Genomic DNA, 21,963 nt, shown 5'->3' with positions numbered 1-21,963 from the left:
AATTATACTTATTTGTCATCATGAACAATTTGCATGTCGACATTACTTAGTAAGTAGCCGGTCAATATGAATAATTAAATTTGTTTTTCTACATTTGTAAGTTGCATATTTGTTTGTACTTTGAGCAATTTTCGGTCATTTAAATAGTTTTAATTCATACATATCTTAACAGATTATATTTTTTGTCAACATTTCATTTTTGCATGTTGACATAGATCTCAACGTAATTATTCTTAACACATTTCAGAGAAAAATGACTTGCAATGCATGTAAATTTGTATGAAGTAGTGTAGCATATCTTTACTTTTCAAACAATAATTGACATATTTACGGATTTAGTAAAAACAAAAATGCTTTAATCAGTCAGTTATATTGAAGGTTTGCTTTAGAATTAAGCATTTTCTGCCAAGTTTGTCAAAGTCATACAGGCGACACTTCACGTTTAACTAAGAAGCCTCAAGGCCTCTTTAAATATCTGCATTTGATTTTTGTTTCAATAATGAGACTTAATTGTGTAAAATGCAGACGAAAAAATTTCATTAATGCGGAAATCACGAAAATATACAATTGAAGACCCAGTAGATCAGATGTACTTCACAAAGTAATTTGATGAAAGATTTCGTGGATTTGAAATGTGCCAATGGTTCTAACAAGGATGTACGGTTGAAAATGTAGGCTAATTCAAAACATGTGGATATTATGTAATCAAATTTCTCTCTACGGTTAAAGACAATTATTTGATTTCTTTAAGACAGGCAATGTTTTGACGTTTCAACATTAGGACATACGTGCCCTAACAGCTTCAAAAGGACTTTCTAATCCTTGTAGTGCATATTACTTTACTGACAAAGCTTTGTTTAGCTTTTCTTATTGCGTTTTAGACATCATATTTATATCTCTTCCGAATACTTAGAGAGAGAGAGAGAGAGAGAGAGAGAGAGAGAGAGTGTGTGTGTGTGTGTGTGTGTGTGTAAGGGGGTGCAATAATTCAGCCATAACCAAAAATCAGTTAAAATTGATTTGAGAGATTACAAGTTGTTGCATACAGAACATGACGCTTGAGGCGATGGTTGTATTTGTTAATAAAATGGGTCAAAGTTCTGTTAAATTATTTTAAAGTACTAAAGCTTCAGGATATATGGGCATAACCATGTGTAAGATGTAAAGCTTTCGCACGATAAATCAACTTGCCTCGAGCATGACATCATTCTAGAATTTGAACAGTTACACAAAATTGTGATATTGCAATGGTCTGTGATTTGTTAATTTCCTGGATTAACATTTTTTTTATTCCAGTGACCTCAAAAAATTGATACCTATATTTAAGTGCAAATTGTGGGTTTTAAACAAACAAAAACCAATCCAAACTTTGAAAAAAACGTGAATTGAGCTGTGTCTTTTTGCAAGGTCAATCAAAAAGTTATAAAAATTTTATAGAGCAAAATTTTCCGCATATCATGCCACCAAAGATTTTGGTTCTCAGCGATGAGTTTTCTTCGGTTTTATATTTTCTTCAATAGCAATCAAATCCAAGTTGGAAAGAGTTTTACAATTACATTTACCGAAACTGCAAGAGCTTCAATCTCTATCACATAACTCCTACGCTAAAGATGAAAGCTATGGGATATAATTTTTTTAATTTACGGACAAACCCCATCTAGACATCATCAGTTACCGGTATTTCGCTCCGAGGTCATTTGAGACCCGATCACTTTTATATGTTAAATATAGTTTTAATTTGTGCAAAATGAGATGGATGAGAAAATCCGTTACGTAATCAAATGTTATGATAAAGTATGATAAATATAACATTGTAATGAAGTTCGGAAGGCAATTATTAAGTTACAAAGGAAAAAAGAGGGATGAAATAATGGCTGAACTAAAAGGAAAGATAAATATGTACGAGAACAGCGACTATAGAATTAGACATCAAAACAAAACAATAAAAAAAATACATGATGGTTGTATTCTTTTTAATTATTTTAATAAATTGTAACACAAATGAATCTCAAAGTAATTTACATTTATCTTCATAATTATGACATTCACAAATGGATTTACTGTACATCAAATCCCAATTTGTAATTTTAATTGAAAATTATCTTACATACTCTTTACTTACAAAAGTTCAAGTGAAACTTATATTGCAATATATTAGAGATAAGTGATACAATTTATAGACAAAAAATCGCTTGTTAATCTTTTTATTTATTTTTTATTTTTAGTTCAATTATTATTTGAGATAAAATTTACACCCCGTTATGTTAAAATAGAGCCAAAAGTTAATTGTTTGCAACATTTCAAAATTTATACACAGAAAATAATTCTTCATAGACCCTAAAATACAAAATTGTTCCAAATTATGGATCACTCTCTGTAGATAAGCATATACCTTTAACATGACAAAACATGGTTTAGAAACCTTGAATTTTGACCTATTCATTTCAATCAAATTCAACAGTGAACTCCCGGTTGTCATTTGCAATGAAGAGCAAGCAAAGAGGGGCTAAGAATTAACCTTGATCTAAAATCGCTAATCGATAGGATAAAGAATGGCCCTCTTTATCAATATAAATACAAATATCAAATACATGGGCGAACAGATGAGAAAAATCTATATGGCTTAGGTTAATCTCCCCACAGCAATTCAGTTTTTGGGAGACGTTCAAACAGCTCACACTTAAAGTGTAAAAGTTTTCACCAGAGCCAGTATGTTAAATGAATTAATTTTAAAATGTTAAAATAAAAAAAAAGCATATTTTTGCAAAGACTGCATTAAAATATATATCATTATAACATATGATAATGATTATAATACAGGACCGAAAGTAATTCTGTACATCTCTATCACATTGCTTTGCACTTCTGGACCATTCAGTTCACATATAAACCACACACATCCCCTAAAGTACCATGATTCACATTGCACATCTTCGTCACTCTGTCCAATTTTAAACATATCACAGACGTTTCTAGGTCGAACATTGGATTTATCTCCCCTTGCTCCTGTCTAGGGAGATGGCGCTAATGTAGTTAGAGCTGTGTTTTTACTTTTCCTTTGTTTTTTCCCCTTCTTACCTTTTTTACCCTTGCGGTTTTTCTTATTTTTCTTTCCTTTTCCCTTTTTGCCTTTTTTGTTTTTGCCTTTTCCCTTCTTCTTTTTCCCTTTTTTCTTTCTTCCTTTCCCTTTTCCTTTCCCTTTGCCCTTCCCTTTATCATTTTTTATCTTGTCTTTGCCTCCTTTACCACCCGACGAAGTCCCAATTCCGATGTCCAAGGGTTTCAAACATATATCCTTCTTACGCATGAGTTTTATGGCTTTACGGAACTCTCTATCCTTTCGCCATTTTGCTATGTACATGGCGGTGAATTCTCCGGGTCCTGTCTTATTTCCCATTATGATGTAATTCTCGTTCAGCGTGACGTTGATGCGGTCACAGTCACAATGTAGGCCGCCTTGAATGAAAGGACTGAGTGATCTCTTGTCCTTCTTTCGAAGCCCGTCTTTTTTGAAGAATTTCTTCTTCTTTTGTAAAACCAATATTTTCTTCTCATTGTCATGATTGATTTGTTTAATTTTTGCTCGAACCACTGTAAATGTAGAAAAAATCATCATTTATACCGGGAATTAAATCCTCGAGTAAAGTTTACATGTCTTTGTCTTGACTTTTTCTATACCAAAATTTGAAAAGCAAAAAAAAAAAACAACAACAAAAAAAATACACGTTTGCAGATATCTCCAAATAATTAAATTTCAGCTTCCCTGTTTGTTTTTTTTTATAATATACTTTCTTTTATTAAACTCTTTTTAGAATAACAGTGTTCGATTGAATTATCTAGTTAACAGGGTATGTATGATTTTCAACAAAGAATATACCAGCATCGTCAGATGCCTATGCATATGCATACCATATGTAGAGCGACAGAATCCATCCACTAGTCCCTCAACCGTCTCTGGGTGTCGGCAAGCACTGCAGAGATTGTGGACTACAAAACAGTCATATCAACAGATTATAAGGGTTGTATTTGATTTTAAATGTTCAGCGCCTCATAGATTTGTTAGTTTTGTAATATAAATGTATGAATTCGCAGGGAGTCTTGATCAAAACTTCTCATTTTGTTTTATTTCATTCTAGATGTTATCGATGTGATGGGAAAAAAATAGCAATGGAATGAAAGAACTTAATTAAATCAATATAAGTTTCTTTCTGTGAAAAATCGGAAATTAGAAATTATCATATATAATTTCAAAGAATCATCATATTTCATTTAAAACTTGTCTGTTATACCATTGATAAATTAATGGGGGAAGGGGGGGGGGGGTGATCGCAAACAAAATGTAAGCACGGACGAAGAAAAGGGGGATATACAGATACGATGATGAGGCGAATTTTTTGTGTTTGCGTGAGAACTTCAGGTGACAAACGACCATGTGACACAGATTAGTCTGAAAGGCAAGCTGTGTTTGTTACAGTGGTACAATAATATCTTGACACCCGTCGTGTCAATTTTATCCGCTTTTATAAATGGAGAAGATTAAGCCAAGAAAATTGACGCTTTATTAATACATTTCAAGAGGCATATCCCATCTCAACTGGCATATGGGAATTACATACACACTCTTTCTGGGATGAATGGAAAATTACATGCCAGTAATTAGCGGGTATTTATCGGGCAGTGCAATTTTTCCCGTCTAGATTAAGTTACTTTGAAAGCGAGTTACAATGCTTGATGTAATCTGATCGACAGAGAATCGGCACATTGCGAGACAGACAAACCCGTGAAGCGGTTAAGTTGCAAATTATGTTGCACGCCAGCCAAAGATAACAAAAATGTATGAACTGTTTCCTTTGCAGATCAGGAATGAAAATTTTGACTTTTATTAATTTCACACAAGATATCAATTTAAAGTATTCATGGTGAAACTGACAATGGTGTATGAATTCTTACACAAAATAAAAAGCAGTACAATACGTACATATGAAAGGAATAACTTATTCTTATCTATATAACTTGTGTCAAACCCCTAAAAGACACACTTGTTCCTCGCCAGGTTATAGGTTTGTGAGTGGAATATGTTTGGAAGGAGGGCGAGTGGTAAATCATTGTTATACGCCCATTAAGTTACGTAGAGGAAACTATTACCCTTTCGAAGAAAATGAACTAAATCATATGCATTTTAAATAATGAAAATAGCAACGTCCTACGAATTATCTAAGGTTATAAATGGAAATTATTCCAACGTGAATAAATCAACTTCATAATTTTATCGACTTAGGATGGTGAACTCTGTATGCATAAACAATTTATCTGCAATTTCTGAAACCTGATGCCATCTTTATCTGACCGATTTTCTTTTCCCTCAGATTGGGCAAGAGTCCGCGTGTTCGAATGTTAAATAAAGCAGTTTCTAATAAAGACGACATCTGACCAAACTATAATGTAATACTTGTATATAATAAGCTATCTTGTTTCTAAATGTTTGTTGGCAAGAGTCTTAAATTGTTCATCGCGGAGTAAATCTTGCTGTCTGAGATTTAAAAAAAATAGGTTGTTACCCCTTTCATCATTTCACAATTCCTTGATTTGAAACGTTTGAATCATCGACAGTATGGTAAACGTCAACCGAAAATAAAAATTAAGTTTGAAAAAATAAGGGTTTTAACGAGGACTTAAACTCAAATTTCTCAACTGTTAACAATTTCAAGCATTTCTAAATCCTCAAAATCGAAGTTAATTAGCACTAAGGAAGAAAGTCGTCGAGACGCGTTTTTAAGTTGCGCTTGTGTAATCAACTTTAATTTTAAGAGCGCAAGAAAACTCCGAGAAAATATTCTTCCCAGCTTCTAGTCTTAGAGAGAAAAAGGCATATTGCATAATTGTAAAATTGATGGTTATAACTCTATTCATTCTCCTGAAATTGTTAATTATACCAGAAGAACCTTTGATGATTTATTGAAGAATCTTGAGCATGTAACAGGAAATATTTCAAATTGATGTAGCTGTTAGAGTTGTACAAAAAACTACATTAGAGAATGATAATTCTAAAACATTAATGTGCTCTTTTCAAAACTGTGTATATATCCCTTTGAGCGCCAGGGATATGAAATATGCCTTTTTCATAAAATATGTGCAGGAAGCGTGAAATTAGCAACGTAACTCTCGTCTGCTTTTAGTAATCTGTATAGAATGGCGGGTATTCGGCTTGAAGACGATGGGTATTGATGCTTAAAGAGGACCCAGTAAAATAACCCCGCAAATGCCTGCATTGCAAAGAAGTTCCCCTTTTTTTAACCATTTCAAGTGATCGATACATCAATTGATCATTGGTAAATATAAAACTGCCATAAGCTCAACGACCGACAAAGATGTTATAAAATTCTTGTGAGATTAAAATTTCAAATAGGTATAGCCTCTTTATTCGATATAAATATCAAGGTGTCGTGTGAACTCAGATGACCTCTGGTGAGGACAAAGAATTTGCGTATTAATCGTCGAGATATCTTTGCGAGTCATTTGTTTAACAGATTTGTTGTGTCACATTGGCCATTGCAGAGACCAATTTACGGCCAACCGGACCAACCTACGCTGACAAATACGATAAATTCAAAGGGGGGCGAGACGTAAAAGGTTACACAGACAGACCTTGTCTCAATAAAATGTGGTTTTTACTAGTAATTCAAAAACTTTAATGTAGAAATATTTTTATTGGTATTTGTTTTAAGTAGACAAAATGTTTAACATGAAGAGGGAGAAATCTTTATATGTTATTTGAAATACAAATAAAAATTTGATTGATGACTTTATCTCACCTGTTGATACATTATGTAATGGCTTTATACAGAGATCTGCGTCTTCGGGAAACTTGTCACATCGGACCATATCAGGCCAACTATAGTTGTAGAAGAGCATCGTCTGCTCGCAGCCCGCCTTGACAGCATTACACAGACTTCGACACGGGTAGATCTTCCTATCCAGACAAACTGGAGTAAAGAGGGAACACAGGAACAACTTGGTATCCGGATGGCAGTGCACCCCAAGGAGAGATGTCCAAGACTTGGATTGCTGTCTTACTTCTTCAATTGTATCATGGTCTAAAAGGTTGGGTAGCCTCATCTGGGTATACCCGATGTTCTGACAAAGAGTCAAGTTCGACGGAATGTCGATGCATTTGGGCTGATTAATCCGTCCACTAATTGATGCCCAGTCCGGGTCTATGTCCTGGAGAAAGCCTTCCTTGTAATCATAGGAATAGCACTCCGAGAGGCAGAGAAGAACACAGACCGACAGAATAAACCACATGGTGGCAAACTTTTAAGAATGCACAGAATTTCTTATATCACTTGTGTGATGTCATTTCCACAATCACATACTGCAAATGATAAAACTCTATAAATATTTCGCTGGTTAAAAAAATCGAACATTCACTAGTTTTATCACATTGTCTCCAAATGAAATAAAAAAAACTGTCTGAATTGCGGACCTTTCCTTCCTACACTAAATCCTCTGCGACTTTTTTTAAAGCCTCACCGATGCGTGCTACTTCTATAGGTTTAAGTCGCGGTGTGGTTATGTTAAATATTTTTAAACAACTTCTAATCAGTCCGATGGGACGTCACCTTGCCGGGATTCACGTTAAATAGAGAGAAAATCAGACGCGCCAGCGCTTTTACCTTTTACACTAAAGCAAGTTCACTCGCCGAAGAAAATGTCTTGTGGAAAATAGGCACCCCTTCTGTGGTTACTCATTACATAATCAGCAAATTACAAAACCCTCCTCTCTCTCTCCCTCTCTTCTTGGCTTGGGTTCCCAGTTTTTTTTATCGACAGGTTGTTTCTTTCATTTCAACAACCTGTGAATTATAGGAGAGAAGGAAAAAATGTATATTTACTCAGTGTGGAGTGTAGAAATTAATTTTCATAAAACATCATGATCGATTTAGAGACTTTAAAAAGTCCAATACATGTTTGCCATTTTCATATGATTTTTAGACCCTTTTCCTCTTTGTGTTCTGCTTTAAACTATAAACTAAGATGGATAAAAATTTGCAGCGCACTGCGCGCATGATTACGTATGCAAAATTGTTGTCATACCTATAGAGAGAGGATCAAAAGAACCGAGGCCGACCACTCGCGTGCATTGGGGTTTTTTAACATTTCATTTATCATCATCTTCGCGTCTGAGAATCTTTACATATCAACATGCCCGTTGATAAATTTTAATGAGGCAAATATAGCGACTAACCCGTGAGCTTTCGCCAATTTTTTTCCCAACTATTGCAATCATGAAAATAGCTCATTGATAAAAAGGTATATAAAAATGTTATAAGCTGGAGATTACATTCTTATCTTTGGTGTACAATGTGTACCGAAAGACGTCAACGAAGGTGCGATTCCTTTTTGATTTTTTTTTTCAAATTAAAATAGGTGAGGACGAGAGAGGATTAATTTAAATTGAATAAAAAAAATGTTAAGAATTAAAGTGAATTATAGAAGAAACGATACATCAAAAAGACTGGTTACCTTAAATTGAAAAAAAAAAAAGGAAATGGATTAAAAATGCATTTTATGCATGGCTGTTCATCGAATAGGGAACCTATTCGAGCATAATTGATGAAATTTATTCTTATGAACAGTTTAAAATATCAAAGCATAAATACAAATGTACTTATTTCAACGAATCATAAGTAGTGGTCTTCACTACATCGCGATATGATCCTATATATTAGCAATGAATTTACGCAGAGAGCGATCGAAATATTTCATGAACCCATGCTAGCTGTACCCTTGATCTAATAATATGTAGATTAGAAAAGACGTTAAATATGCGCCTTTCCTGATAGTATTTCCTCTAATTAACATAACAACGTGTTAATTCATTATAGACCCACTCTCATATTTCTACGCAGACGCTACGAAGTGGTTCATTTCTAAAACGTTTTTGTGCCCAGGATCTTGATGCATGTTGTATTTTTTGGGGTATACGTTATGGTAATGGAAAAGAGTATTTTAGGAAACCGTAAACCATCGCTTTCTCTTGAGAGTAACTTAAAGAGTTAATTCATGCAATTCATCGTGTCAAATGAATGGCTCTTAAAATGTTACAATCTAAGTATTTTTAGATATATTTCATTCGGCGATTGCTTCATTCTAAATAGCTCTATTCTACCGATAGTATCCATTATCGCTGGTACAATAATGATAGCAATATTAAAACAGTGAAAATTGCATTTCTGGTATTAAGCTGATAGTTTCGAATTACAAAATCAATTTAATATAAATATAACAAATTTGATTTTAATGATTATGTATATAATGTACCTTTTACTATATTTCGTGAAAAAAAAATAAGATGTGAATTTAACGGGTGGGAAGAAATGATTCTTTCAATATGCTGTCCTAAGTTTCTGCTTGCACAACTTTTTACTTGATATTTCGATAATACCTTTGAAAAAAAAGTCCAGATTACATGTATCTGTTTTAAACACACACCCTACCGCTTCAGGTTTCAATACACAACTACAAATAGAGAGTCTACGGGGTTTTGCATTGCAAACGACATGAAAATACCCGGTAGGCAATGATGAAAAAAAAATTGCGAGGTATTCCGAGTGACTTCCGAATGGAGAAAGATGTCAACATTTCTCATTATAAATCTCCGAAGGAAATCTGTTTTCGTTTCAGTGAATTTTTCCAAGAGAAGAAATGATGAATGTGTCGATGAAGATATCTTGGATATTTTCCCTTCCATCTACTAGTATTTAAAATGTATTTTTTTCACACGTATGTGTATTTTTATTAAAAATTGTCCAAATATGACGGAAACAAAAACATTGAGGATTAAACCCATATATATATATATTATGATACAGCTGTAATATAATTACTTAGCAAACTGTTTAATTTGGTACCAACATAGATCTCCCCGCAATAGATGGAACTATACTGTATTTTCATAATTAAATTATGGTTAGAAAAAAAGTTAAAAAAGAAACGTCATACAGTTTATGGGTATTCGATCATTCATTAAAAGCTTTGTTCAGCAGGTGTCAAAATCATAAACTATTCCAACCTGTCCTTTTCTTTGCATTTACATAAACCTAAACCCAGGACCGATCAGCGAAATAATTCTATCATTTTATTAAAACATCCAAACTCTGAGAAAGCGTGAAGGGCAAACGATCCTTTAAGTATACGGTATTTCGCTGTCTCTTTACGCCTTTTCTGATGTTAATCTGTTTATTTGTCGTCATTACAAATTATATCCCAGCTATTTGACACCTAGGGCTTAATCCGCGGTCTGAACGACGGGATCGTCTTACCAATAGTACACAGGTGAAAGAATGTCATATACAGTCTTTCTACTATTCAAATAAAGGTATATATAAGTGCACGCACCTGTTTTTTCTGTTTCTGATGTCTTCACATTGAATTATCAGGATCATCAGCATTTTGAGGTTTAACATTTTTTACTCAGTTTCAATAGGTCCACGGTGTATTTTGACAAAGATACGTTGCATCTCCATAATTTTGCCATCTATTTAAGTGTCTCACAGAAGTCTAGATCTCTTGTTTCATGTTTTTACTGCTATGTCCTCCATGGAAGGATTTTGTAAAAGTTAAATTGTGGGTTCAGCGGAACTAGGGATGCGTCCTGACTTTTTTCAAGAAACCATTTTTTCACATTAAAACTAATAGTCTGTCGTAATAAAGTGAATTCAACCAAACGTGCATTTTCTTAAAAAATGTAATTAGCATTTTTAATTCATGACGCTAGTGATTGCATTTTATTTGGGTTAAAGTCATTATGCATATACCTTGACCTATTTAAGTTAATGCACTTACATGTATGTTTTATTTCACATTCTTAGTTTGTTATTACAAGTTAAAAAAACAAATTTCACACTGCAACTCTCCAAGTAAAATATTCTTTAATGGACGTAACAACATCACTTATTTTATCTTTAAATTCTATCAAAAATATTTTGAAAATAAAAACTTACTTTTAGCAATTCCAAAAGCATGTCTATAAAGGCAAAAAGGGGTAGAAAAGTCCCTTGATATATAAAAGGAAAAAGGTGTAAAACTGTAAATCTGGTTCATTCACGTCGGGCACTTGTAAAACATTAATCCGGTTACCCGTTTAAGCTTCAGTTCTCTTACAGCTCCCTATGCTGTCAATACATACTGGCGGTTTTATTTATAATTTCATTTAAAGCAATCCTTAATTTATTTCCATTCATGGATTTCATACATATATCTAAATAAATCGTGTTTGCACAAGTACAAATGTTTTTAATATATATATACATATGGCGGCTCTGGATTATTGCTAATTTCTTTATTTGAGAGATCTCACCGGGATTCAGTTGTTGAAAAAAACAAAAAAATGGATAATTATGAAAATATATTAAAGGTTTTGCATAAATATGGTTGAAAATTTTTATAGATTTGTTTTAAATAAAAAAAATTTAATTTCCCTGATAGAGAAAGGATTGCAAAAAACAGTATTTGTGAAAATCTATTTTCTCGTTGTAAATAATGCAATGTCTTTGAAATATTTGTATTCGTGTATATACAAATCTTAAGTAAAATCTACATAATAGCTTTTCACTTCCTTTTTTCATGCGATAATCAACATTGTTTGATGTGCAGTGTATAATGCAACTGGAATCTTTTACAGATACTATATCAGATTTCTGGCAACTTTCAGTCAGATTCAAAACATTTGACGCTTAAAAATTTATAGATTATTTAATATTAAGGCGCGTACAGTGTATTTTTACCATCGCAAACAACAGTTTTGTGCAGATAAGTTGGTTTTCTAAATCGGTGCTATTTTTTGGTCAAATGGCTCATGCATCGATAAATATGTTTGAAAAAAGATTTTATGTTGATCTGATAATGAAGTGAGATGCATGCACGTACATTTTATTTTAAAATATTTTTTTAAAATGTAGGAAGAAAATGCAGAGGAACAAAGAATACACGCACTTTCTAAGCGCGTTTCATGTATTCGCGAATTCTTGTTGGCGTGCCTTGTACATCAACATGAGCGAATCGAGTGTTCACCAGTCTAGTTATATTGTACATCCAAACAATCAGAAATTAAGTCAGAACTGAAATGAATTTGCAACATTTAAAAATAATAAATGAAAATGCAAACAAAAAAAGCTCGTCAAATAGTTAATAAAGCCGCGTATATTAAGTTCTAAGTTTTAAACATAAAAATGCTTAAATAAATGTTCGAAGTTAAAGTAAATAATCGTACACATAGGGGGAATAAATGAAACGAGAAATGATAAAGATTAATATAATAGAATCAATATATATAAAAACAACCAACATATTTTCTAGGATGAATGTGTAGAAAATGAATTACAGATGTTCATAGGACTTGGTGAAACAACCTAGCCAGGACTTTAAACATGTTGCAATAAATGAACTGCAATCATATTCTATTTGAGAAGCGGTTGAACAATTAAAAATTCACATAAAACAAGTTTTCAAATGTTGAACTTTTCATATCAAAAATTAAAATATTTTTTTGTTATAATTCTACTTTAACATTTTTGATCATAATAATTATATATTGAAATATTTGATTAATGTGGTACATGCTCTTCAGAAATCAGATATGAAAACAAACATCTTTGGACTTTTAAATTTTTTTAAAAATAGACTATTTATTTATATCTCGTAAACAGTGTTTACAGATTAAAATATCAATTCATGACCTGTTACATCATCTCAACATCTTACTCAACGTTAAAATTGTTTTCTGGTAATTGTTTACAAATCTGATTGGTTGCTTTATGCCACGTGTTTTAAACGACCATTTAAGGTGTATTTTATTGAAACATGCAAATTAAATAACGATTACTTTGCTTCTTTATTGTCTGTACCAGAAAATTATAATAACAATTTTAGCTTTTTATTCCAGAAACATTTTCTTTCAGTGGAATAGTATATCTATTAATAGACCCCATAAATGGCTGTATTTATATAATATTTCAAATTCAGTAAATAAACATGTATCATCAGCATTATTTTATGTGTAAGATAAGAACAACACTGAATGCTCTTGGTAAAGCTTTTTTTTTATTTCCTATTTAAACGGTGCCGAAAATTCAAGAGATTTATTTTCAAAAAATAATTTATACTACATGTACTATATGTCTATATGACAGTTTAAACGAATAAATCCATATTTGAATTTTTGAAGACAGCATTTGTACTTTTTATGTCTGGATCAAATAAATAACCAAATAGTGCATTAATTAAAGCTGCTTGGTCCGATTTTTTTGTTAAATTAAATACAGTATCAAAAATTTTTCCATACGAACCAATTATCTTAGAAAGTTATGGACTTTCTCCTATTTACTCCAGCAAAACCAGTCTCCATTCAAAGATAGAAATATTCAAACTAAATAAAAATAATTTCTTTTTGGGCAAACGAAAAAACAAACCAAAATGCATCACGGGAATGTTCACAAAAAGAAACCGTTCGGTTTCGTCCCCCGAATGATCAGGCTTATTCAACCCGCATGCTATGCATCGATTTTAAAGAAAGCAAACTTCAGAAATATTAGCAACAAAACGTTCACATGTTTATTTGTAATTTGTCTGATCATTTCGACCTTTATTTAAAGCGATGTCAAAGTCGTAATACAACCATACCCACATCTTCGTCAGGGGTTAAATTTAACATGAGGCGAAATAACGCGGTACCCTTTTATGTCGGTTGTTTTGTTAGCAAATTTTGTACGTATTTTTATTCATTGAAATTTGGATAATTGACTAGAAAAAACTACTGCAATGTCTATTATTATACATATACTAAGCATAACCATCGTTTAAAAGCGTGCATAAAATTTGATATAAAATCGGACCAAGCAGCTTTAAAAGGAAAGAAAAAAAGATATTCTCCGATCCTAAAATACCACACATGTCTAGCTGGTTTTTTTGTTAATTTTCTAATGTATATTCATCAACATTCTGTATTTTTCTATCATTTTTGGAAGTTTTTTTACACTTACTCAGTTAAATTTATATGAAAACAAAATGTTAGAATTGACGGATAAATCAATCAAAAAAGCTATCCACATTTTTCTTTCAAACATAAATTATGGTTTATCTCAATTTCAAACTTTTTATTTTTTTAATTAATAAAAAGTTTGAAAAACAGCATGCCTCATGGCATGTGCAATCTAACTTTGGTCTGCATGTGGTTTGTTTAAGTTTTTGAACAGAGTAACGGGGGAAAACCCGCTTATTTCTTAATTACAATAGAAATCATTTACTTCGTTGGAGAGCCTTTTATTTGAAACAATTCAAAACCAAACACATCTAATTCATATGATAAAATACACCATTTTGAATTATCTTAATTGAAATAGATAATCATGCTCTTTCCCTTTAGTTCATTCGGTTTTTTATTCATGAAATTGTTTTGGGATTTAGACTTTTAAATAAGAAAAGGTATTTGTAATCTTGCATGCATTTTAAGTTTCCCTTTGAATGGCTCGTTGTAAAACAAATGCAGGAAGTCCAGCAAAACATTTTAAAAATAAAAATTAATAAACATTACTTTTTTTCCCCGATATCAGCAAACTATTAGTATGCATTCCATGCAGTTCAACCTTTGTTAAAATTCAACAATCAAGAAAATTGTGTTTATCTTGTCCCATCAAGAATATCACTCGAATACAGAGTTATCAAACTCGATTCGAAAGAATATATAGATAGTGCCTGTTTGGAAGGGTAACAGTTGAAATCGACACCCCAAGGAAACCATTGTCAACCGACGCGAAGCGGAGGTTGATAATGGTTTTCGAGGGGTGTCAATTTCAACTGTTATCCTCCCAAACCGGCACTATTTATTTTATTATACTGAATGTCTTAATTTTAGAGAATTTTTATTTATAGCCATTGATTTTATATAGAAACGACGTGAATTTTACGGCGAACCGTACGCGCATAATTTTCGCGCATGTAACAATTCGTTGTGTTACCCGTTGCTAAGTGTGTTGCTGACGCTGAGGGTAATAGAACGGATTATCAACTGCGTCTAAACCAATCAGATTTCAGTATTTAACATGAAAGTATAATAAAACATATTATCACATTAACCAGATTTATTTTAAATAATGATGTAGAATTCAATGGAAGTCCAATGGAATTCGTACCTATGACCAATACCAATGGAATCCGCTCAACTATTGAGATATACATTATAATTAAGATGTAGTCGCACAAATTGCTATCAACAAGTTGTTTCAAATATTATCCAAAACGATTTTTAAAACAATTATTATAACATTCAAAGTTTGTATAACACCGTTAGTGAACAGTGAGTATATAGTTTACAGCTAAAGAGAGAAGGTCATAAAATTTTTGCTTTGAGGATTGTTCAATATTTCTCATCATTTGTTCGACCTATTGCTACGGAAAGCTTTCAATTAATAATTATTGTGTTCTAAGATATGGTCTCCAAATTTTGTAAAATGGCGTTCCACCTTTTTATTGTCCTCCCAGACGAGTAAAAGACAGTGAGAGAAAGAATTCCGAGAACTGAATAGACATGATATGGAAGACAATAGGAAGGATGCACAGCAGTATGCAGCAATTATAAGGCTTCTCTATCCATCTCGTGAATTCCTGGCGCGGTTTAAGGTTAACCAAGGAATTATGACGAAAATATTAGCACGAAGAGATTCCTGGCCAGACACGAGCCATATATCAGGTGGCTGGAAGCTGTCCTAGAAACTCGTGTTTTATTGCCTCAGAAATAAACACCCCGGGAGGGATTTCAAGCCGAAACAGACATTTCCTTGTAGCTTTCTGCAGCAGACGATAGATCACATGACTAAAATTCGCGGTGGTTTGATAATTATGTTTGTAATTTATGTACACTTTTCCCGTCTAAAATTTCGGAGATTGATTTAAATAAAGGTAACGTGAAAGTATAAATTCAAAGTATTTACAAGGGAAGCGTACAATCTTTCATTTCCAAGCATTAAAGCTTTCAATTATTTGTGGCCAATTACCCGACGGTTAAACATGCTAGGAAAAAAGTTTTAGTAAACCTTATCTTAACCAAATGAAATCATCGATCTCATCAAATACCCACATGAAAAAGGAGATTCGATCATTAAAATCATAACAAAACAAAATCCAAAAAGAGTAGATACTAGTATATCGAAATTATTTATGCAATTATGTGCTTAATAACAAAACAAAGTTCTATTTATTAAGTTGATAACTGAAATCGGAAAGAATTCAGCGAATCGCGCTTGTAACTAATAAAGCTTATAGAAGATATTTTAACAATTTTCAAATAGTCTAGATCACACCTATACCATTAAATATTATATCCTTTGAATGTATACATAATTGCCCTTTGCACTGACTTGCTCCCTTGAACTAGGAGTGCATATAGGGCAACAGATTAAACATCAAATACTGTCACACTGCAACTCTAAGATAGCTTTATCCTTTAATAAGAAGGATGGTTGCAATTTCATTTTCGAATCAAGCCTTGCCAAAGTCCTCTTCAACTTTGCTAAGCTATAATTGAACGGATTATTACATCATTTCTCTTCCACAACAAGCAAGTATCTACTGTTCCACAGGATATCCGATGTCTCAGGATTTTGTGGGGGTTTTAATGGCTGGAAGAACACGCCATTTGTGGTCCTCCAGACAACACGTTCAATCCTAAAACGATTCTAATTGTTTGGCAAAACACAAAATAGACGTGACTTACATGTATAAACCCCATTTCCTAATTTATGCTTATTTGTTTTGATGAAAGCTCCCTTTCTATAGCAGTCCTTTACGAACATGCAGCGAAATTTAGTTAAAGTACAGAACTTGTCTGACATTGATTCTTGAAATGTGAATTTTTGTCAATTTTTATAATTATAAGACCGATATGTTATATTTTGTAACGTCTTTAAATAAGTGAAATACTCCCGACGGGACGTTAACCAATACACAAACACACTGTCAAACATAAAACAGCCTATTTGATAAGAATGGCGGTTTTACTCAACCTTAGGGCCAATAAACACGATAAGGTTTGCCTAACAATCGTCTATACGCCTTATTTGCATGCATAGTCAGACTAACAACAAGTAGAATATTGCTCGTTTGTCTATATAGGACTTTGCCAACCATATCAATTTTGCCCATGAAAAACCAATTCATCTACTTTTCAAACACTCACATGAATAGATGTCTAGGTATTTTTTAACCGGTAACATAGAAATCACTGTTTGGGAACTACATGTACTTATGCATATCACTTCTACATTCATACGCAGTAATTAGTTATTGCATTTAGAGGCACTTAAAGAAAAACACACTAGAATGTCAATATAACATTTTGAAGTTTACTTTTTTTCTACTTTCATTTAGGTCAACAAAAATTACAATGTAATCGAAGTACAAAGGTTGATTAGTACGGATTACATAACTCTTTCTTCAAACTTAAAAACAATATCATTTTTAAATCTTAGTTGTATATTACCTCCCGTAAAAGGTTTCACGTTCAGTTTAACATTTAACGTCATAAACGCAATGACGATGTCTAATTGGTTATCAATTGAAAAAGTATTTCATAAAACACATAAAGTCTTAGCCAATCTTGATTTTTTTTTTCAACCAAACTTAGTTCAAAAATCAAAATTGGCTGTGCAAAAAAACCTGGTCACTTTTGCAAAAAAAAAATGTTCCACTTGCATGCTGTTTTTCTTTATTGTAATTTATATTTTTTCTCCCCGAATTTGGTGCAAAAAATGTGTATTTATAGTTCTAGATAACAGGAATTTCCTAATAGGTTTTATGATCTTTTAACATGGTTGTTATGAAACGTTCCTGTTGTTGAAATCACAAAGGCCAAAAGATAGCTGAACCAGTAAAATGCAAGGTGTAGCATTCATGTTTAATGTGGCTCAAAAAGGAACTTATTTTGTACTTGTATTAAGAACATAGTTTCCTCCTTTATCTTAACCACCATCAAAGTTACCCCGTACAACATGCCCGAAAATATATTCTTATTAGGCTGTGAAAAGAAAAGATACGGGTGCAGTGAAAACATATCTTCCGTGGGAAATACGAACTAGATACCTGGTTAAAGACCTGTGTCTCACCTTGCAAACTCGCACCTGATCAGAGCAACCTACATGTTTATCATTTAACAAGAAACCCTGACATTACCTGGGGAGTTTTTTAAACATAATGATTTAAATAATACATTAAAACAGACGGTTATGGCAGTTTTCAATTGCTTTATAATGCATATCTGCATGCATCTCTGTTTAAATCTCCCTTTACATGCACTTTAATTGAAATCTGGATTACATTTCAAAGGCATTGTTGCCTTTGATCATTCAATATCATCAGTTTATTGAAAGTGAAATTGAAAGCAATAGAATGTAAACATTGTGGAACCCCTTAGTGACTGAAGGACAAATGTCTTTGGTATATAAAATATTCCCTCAAGGGTACTAACTAGAGATGAGTAGTTTCGTGGATCAAGAAGTTTAACATGACTTGTTTTGGTCCTCGAAAATGAAGTTTTTTCCACTGAATATCTTTGCCTTACTGCATGAGTATGTAACAGAACACAAAGGTTCAATGCGTTAACTTAATAAAAAAAATGGTACATGTAACGAAATTTACCAACCGCAATAACGGAACACTTGCAATATCATATAGATATTTCGCATGTTTTAAATCTGAATTATATGGATGGATCTCATACCTCCTTAAAATGCGAATGAATTCTTTTCAATTCCATTAACCGTACATATGATTGTTCACGAGCGCTTCCATCAAGAAATACAGTTTCACAACTGGGTATTTATTTATTTATTTATTTATTTATTTATTTATTTTTGAGTGGTACAATTTTTATCGATTTTGAAGAGAAAGAAGCACGTATAAGGCATGAATATATTTTTTATAGCAGCTAAGTATTTTTTTTATCAATATTCCTTTTTAAAATCAGAATATTTTCTTAACTTTTATTAGGAAAAGAAATTGAACTCAAAGTTTTTGCCAATGCAAAACACGAACTAATAATTTTTCCCCTTGTAATAAAAGATTTGAACCAAATTAAACAGTTGAAATAAAATAATTTATTTAGGAAATATACATGTATTTAAACATATATACATGCATCTTACTAACTTTTATTAAACAAATGTTTTCTAGACTTACCTATTCAAAATTCCTGAACTATTCAGTTAAAATGTAGGTCAGCTTGTGCCTTTTTACATTTTCATGCACACATAAGGAAGATTTATTTTCAAAAAATATAAAGATAAATATAAGAAGAATGAAAAATGGGATTTTTTTTCTGTCTATGCATTAAAATGCTTTTTAGCTCCAGAGTACTTATCTTTGACATCTAAATACTTCATAGATTCATGAAGCTTGCTTTTATGTCATTCATCAAGAGTTTTACGAAGGATAGTTTAATCTCTTTAGACATCTTTACTGCCCAAAAACATTAATCACATCTCATCTAATTACGTGACATTCCTCAATACACACTATTACAAGGGGATGAGTCGACAGGTTTCAAAAGAAGAGGATAAAAGATGCATTCACAAATGTAGATCGCGCAAAAAAAAAACATTATTAAATTTGGTTAAAAGAATTACAAAATAAAATGAAAATATCACAAATACGATCTGCTTTTCAAGATATCAAAGAGTATATAAAAATAAATTGTTCGTTTTCTTATAGTTTATTTTTTGTTTAGTGTTACGCATATTCTGGCATTTCGTTTTCAAAATAGTATATAATAATATCGATCGATCGACATGCTTGTTCTGGATACAGTCATTTTTTTTTTACTGAAATGGAAACCATTTTTTAACATGTGAAACTCTGCTGCAGAATATTGCTGGTATTATTTTGCAATTTTCATTATGAAATACAGGTGAAATGGCTGAAAGGTAATTTGGAAGAAACAAAAGAAATATCAATAATTGAGAGTTTCGAGGACGAACTTAAACTTTAATCATATAGGTATAGAATAATTATTGAAGTTTCAATGTCTCGGCTGTGAATACAGATTGCTTTGATGTTACAGGCATTTCTGATAATCTCTGGAGATTTGTTTTACAGAACTGGGGGTGTTTTTAACATTACACTGACAGAGAGGATATGATTCATGTAATGACAGGCCTCTTCCATTGAGATGGATATAATTACCCTATATTACTGAGTGAATCATTCGGCTTATCTCTATACCTAAGGAGCTTTCAAAATATATAGCAAGAAAAAGAGAGAGACAAAAAAAGACACAGAGCGATCATCTTTATTTCTTTCGGAATTGCACTTGTCAGATTAACTTACTGTATTCTAATAAAGATTTATAAAGCAATTACAATATCTTCCTAGCGTCATACGTGCGATTTAGTCTAAAAAGTCATTCTGTCTCAATAAAAATCGATACGTTTCTACCTTATTGATGATACATGTATGCTAGAGTAATTGTTTGATCATTTGTTATACAAGTCGAACTAGTTTGGCATTCATTCCTTTGAATTTAATGGTCGTGGTCATTTTTAGACTATATTTACCTCCTTTTGATGAAGAGCTTTGCATATAAAATAGTAAAATGTTCAGATTTTAAAACTACAATATCTGGATTTTTTTCTTTATTTAATGACAGTTAATGGCCAAAAATATCAGGCCAAAGTTTAAGGCAGATCTGATGGTTAATTTGCTGATCATCTGGCCTCCTGAAAAACTTCTTCACAAATATGTACTGTAGCAGACCTTTTTTGTTTAGTGTACGATTTGTTTTACAAGATCCGAGATGTGCTTTGTTCTTTGGCTTAAAGTTTGACATATCAGATGTGAGTCAGTTCCATACTCATCGAAAAGACGTAGATTTATATAATTATATACATGAACTAATAAATCAACCTTAGAACCACTAATCATCTTACTGACATACATACTGTTTAATCAGAAAAATCGTAATGGTTTGATTTCCATGGATTCTGTGGGTATACCTCTTACAAAAGAATAAACATCCTAGAAGACTAATGGAACACGTTCAGACGTTATATATTAATTGATAGAGATTACAACCCAACCAAACCTTGACAAATAAAAGGGTGAACGAAAAATTAGGATTGAATTTCTAACCAATCGTTTATTTTACCCATTTTTGCGTTTTCGTTATTAACCCTCATTTCTATAATTTAGATCAAGGAAACTTGGTTTCATTTGAACCTTTTTTTAATAAAATCATTGACATCAAACATCATTGACATCTTGAAAACTCATTGCACTTATTCTTTATAAACTATTGATTTTTGTTCTCAAATACTATATAGTAACTCTTTTTGTGAGAAGGTAGAAAAACACTTTAAAAAGGCAAAGGTCATCGAGCCTCTTTAAGTTTGATTCTACATTCAAAAATATTTCATTCTTACATGCATGGACGTTAATATGCCAAAACAAAATAAAATGTGAACTTAGATTGGATGATTTTAACGAAAATATCCTATACAGTTATACATCAAATAAATTTTTATAAAAGAATTGATTACACATTACCTTGAGTAAAGATTGCAGCTGTAATATGTATTAGCTCAAACTTTTAGATCGGAATTTATCAGAGTTATTTTTGGCGTACAAGACTTGTCAAAACAGCTAAAATTCCATTTACATAGTGACAAGACTCTTAATACAGAGATCTTTGCAGGAAATAATAGAAACTTACCTTAAAGTGTACCTGTCTTAAACCAATGATGACAAATAATGAAGTATATATTTTTCACGTAATGTGGTACTGGTACCACGTCTTAAAACAAACTCCTTAGAGCTAATGTAAATTTGAATAATACATTTAAAGTGTCGTGTGTTGATGAATAACTGTGAAGTGTATTCAACAATCATGTAAACAATATTTCCTCGTGGCATGATTTCGAT

At 32.2% G+C, this 21,963-nt stretch overlaps 1 protein-coding gene across 1 annotated transcript; it reads right to left on the bottom strand.

Moving 5' to 3' along the window:
- Nucleotides 1–1,956: 1,956 nt before the first annotated feature.
- On the bottom strand, nucleotides 1,957–21,907 carry LOC128193165 (secreted frizzled-related protein 5-like). Its single transcript, XM_052866467.1, has 5 exons — nucleotides 21,755–21,907; nucleotides 7,674–7,853; nucleotides 6,813–7,372; nucleotides 3,910–3,987; nucleotides 1,957–3,591 (listed from the first exon to the last, which is right to left on the bottom strand). Exons 3-5 carry the CDS (start codon nucleotides 7,300–7,302, stop codon nucleotides 3,011–3,013), a joined length of 1,149 nt encoding a protein of 382 aa, XP_052722427.1. The 5' UTR covers nucleotides 7,303–7,372; nucleotides 7,674–7,853; nucleotides 21,755–21,907; the 3' UTR covers nucleotides 1,957–3,010.
- Between the last annotated feature and the right edge of the window lie 56 nt (nucleotides 21,908–21,963).

This window comes from Crassostrea angulata, chromosome 1 (assembly GCF_025612915.1).
Source record: "Crassostrea angulata isolate pt1a10 chromosome 1, ASM2561291v2, whole genome shotgun sequence".
Taxonomy (NCBI): Eukaryota; Metazoa; Mollusca; class Bivalvia; order Ostreida; family Ostreidae; genus Magallana; species Magallana angulata.
Note: the sequence above shows the minus strand (reverse complement) of the source record. Positions and strands in the feature narration are given on the sequence as shown.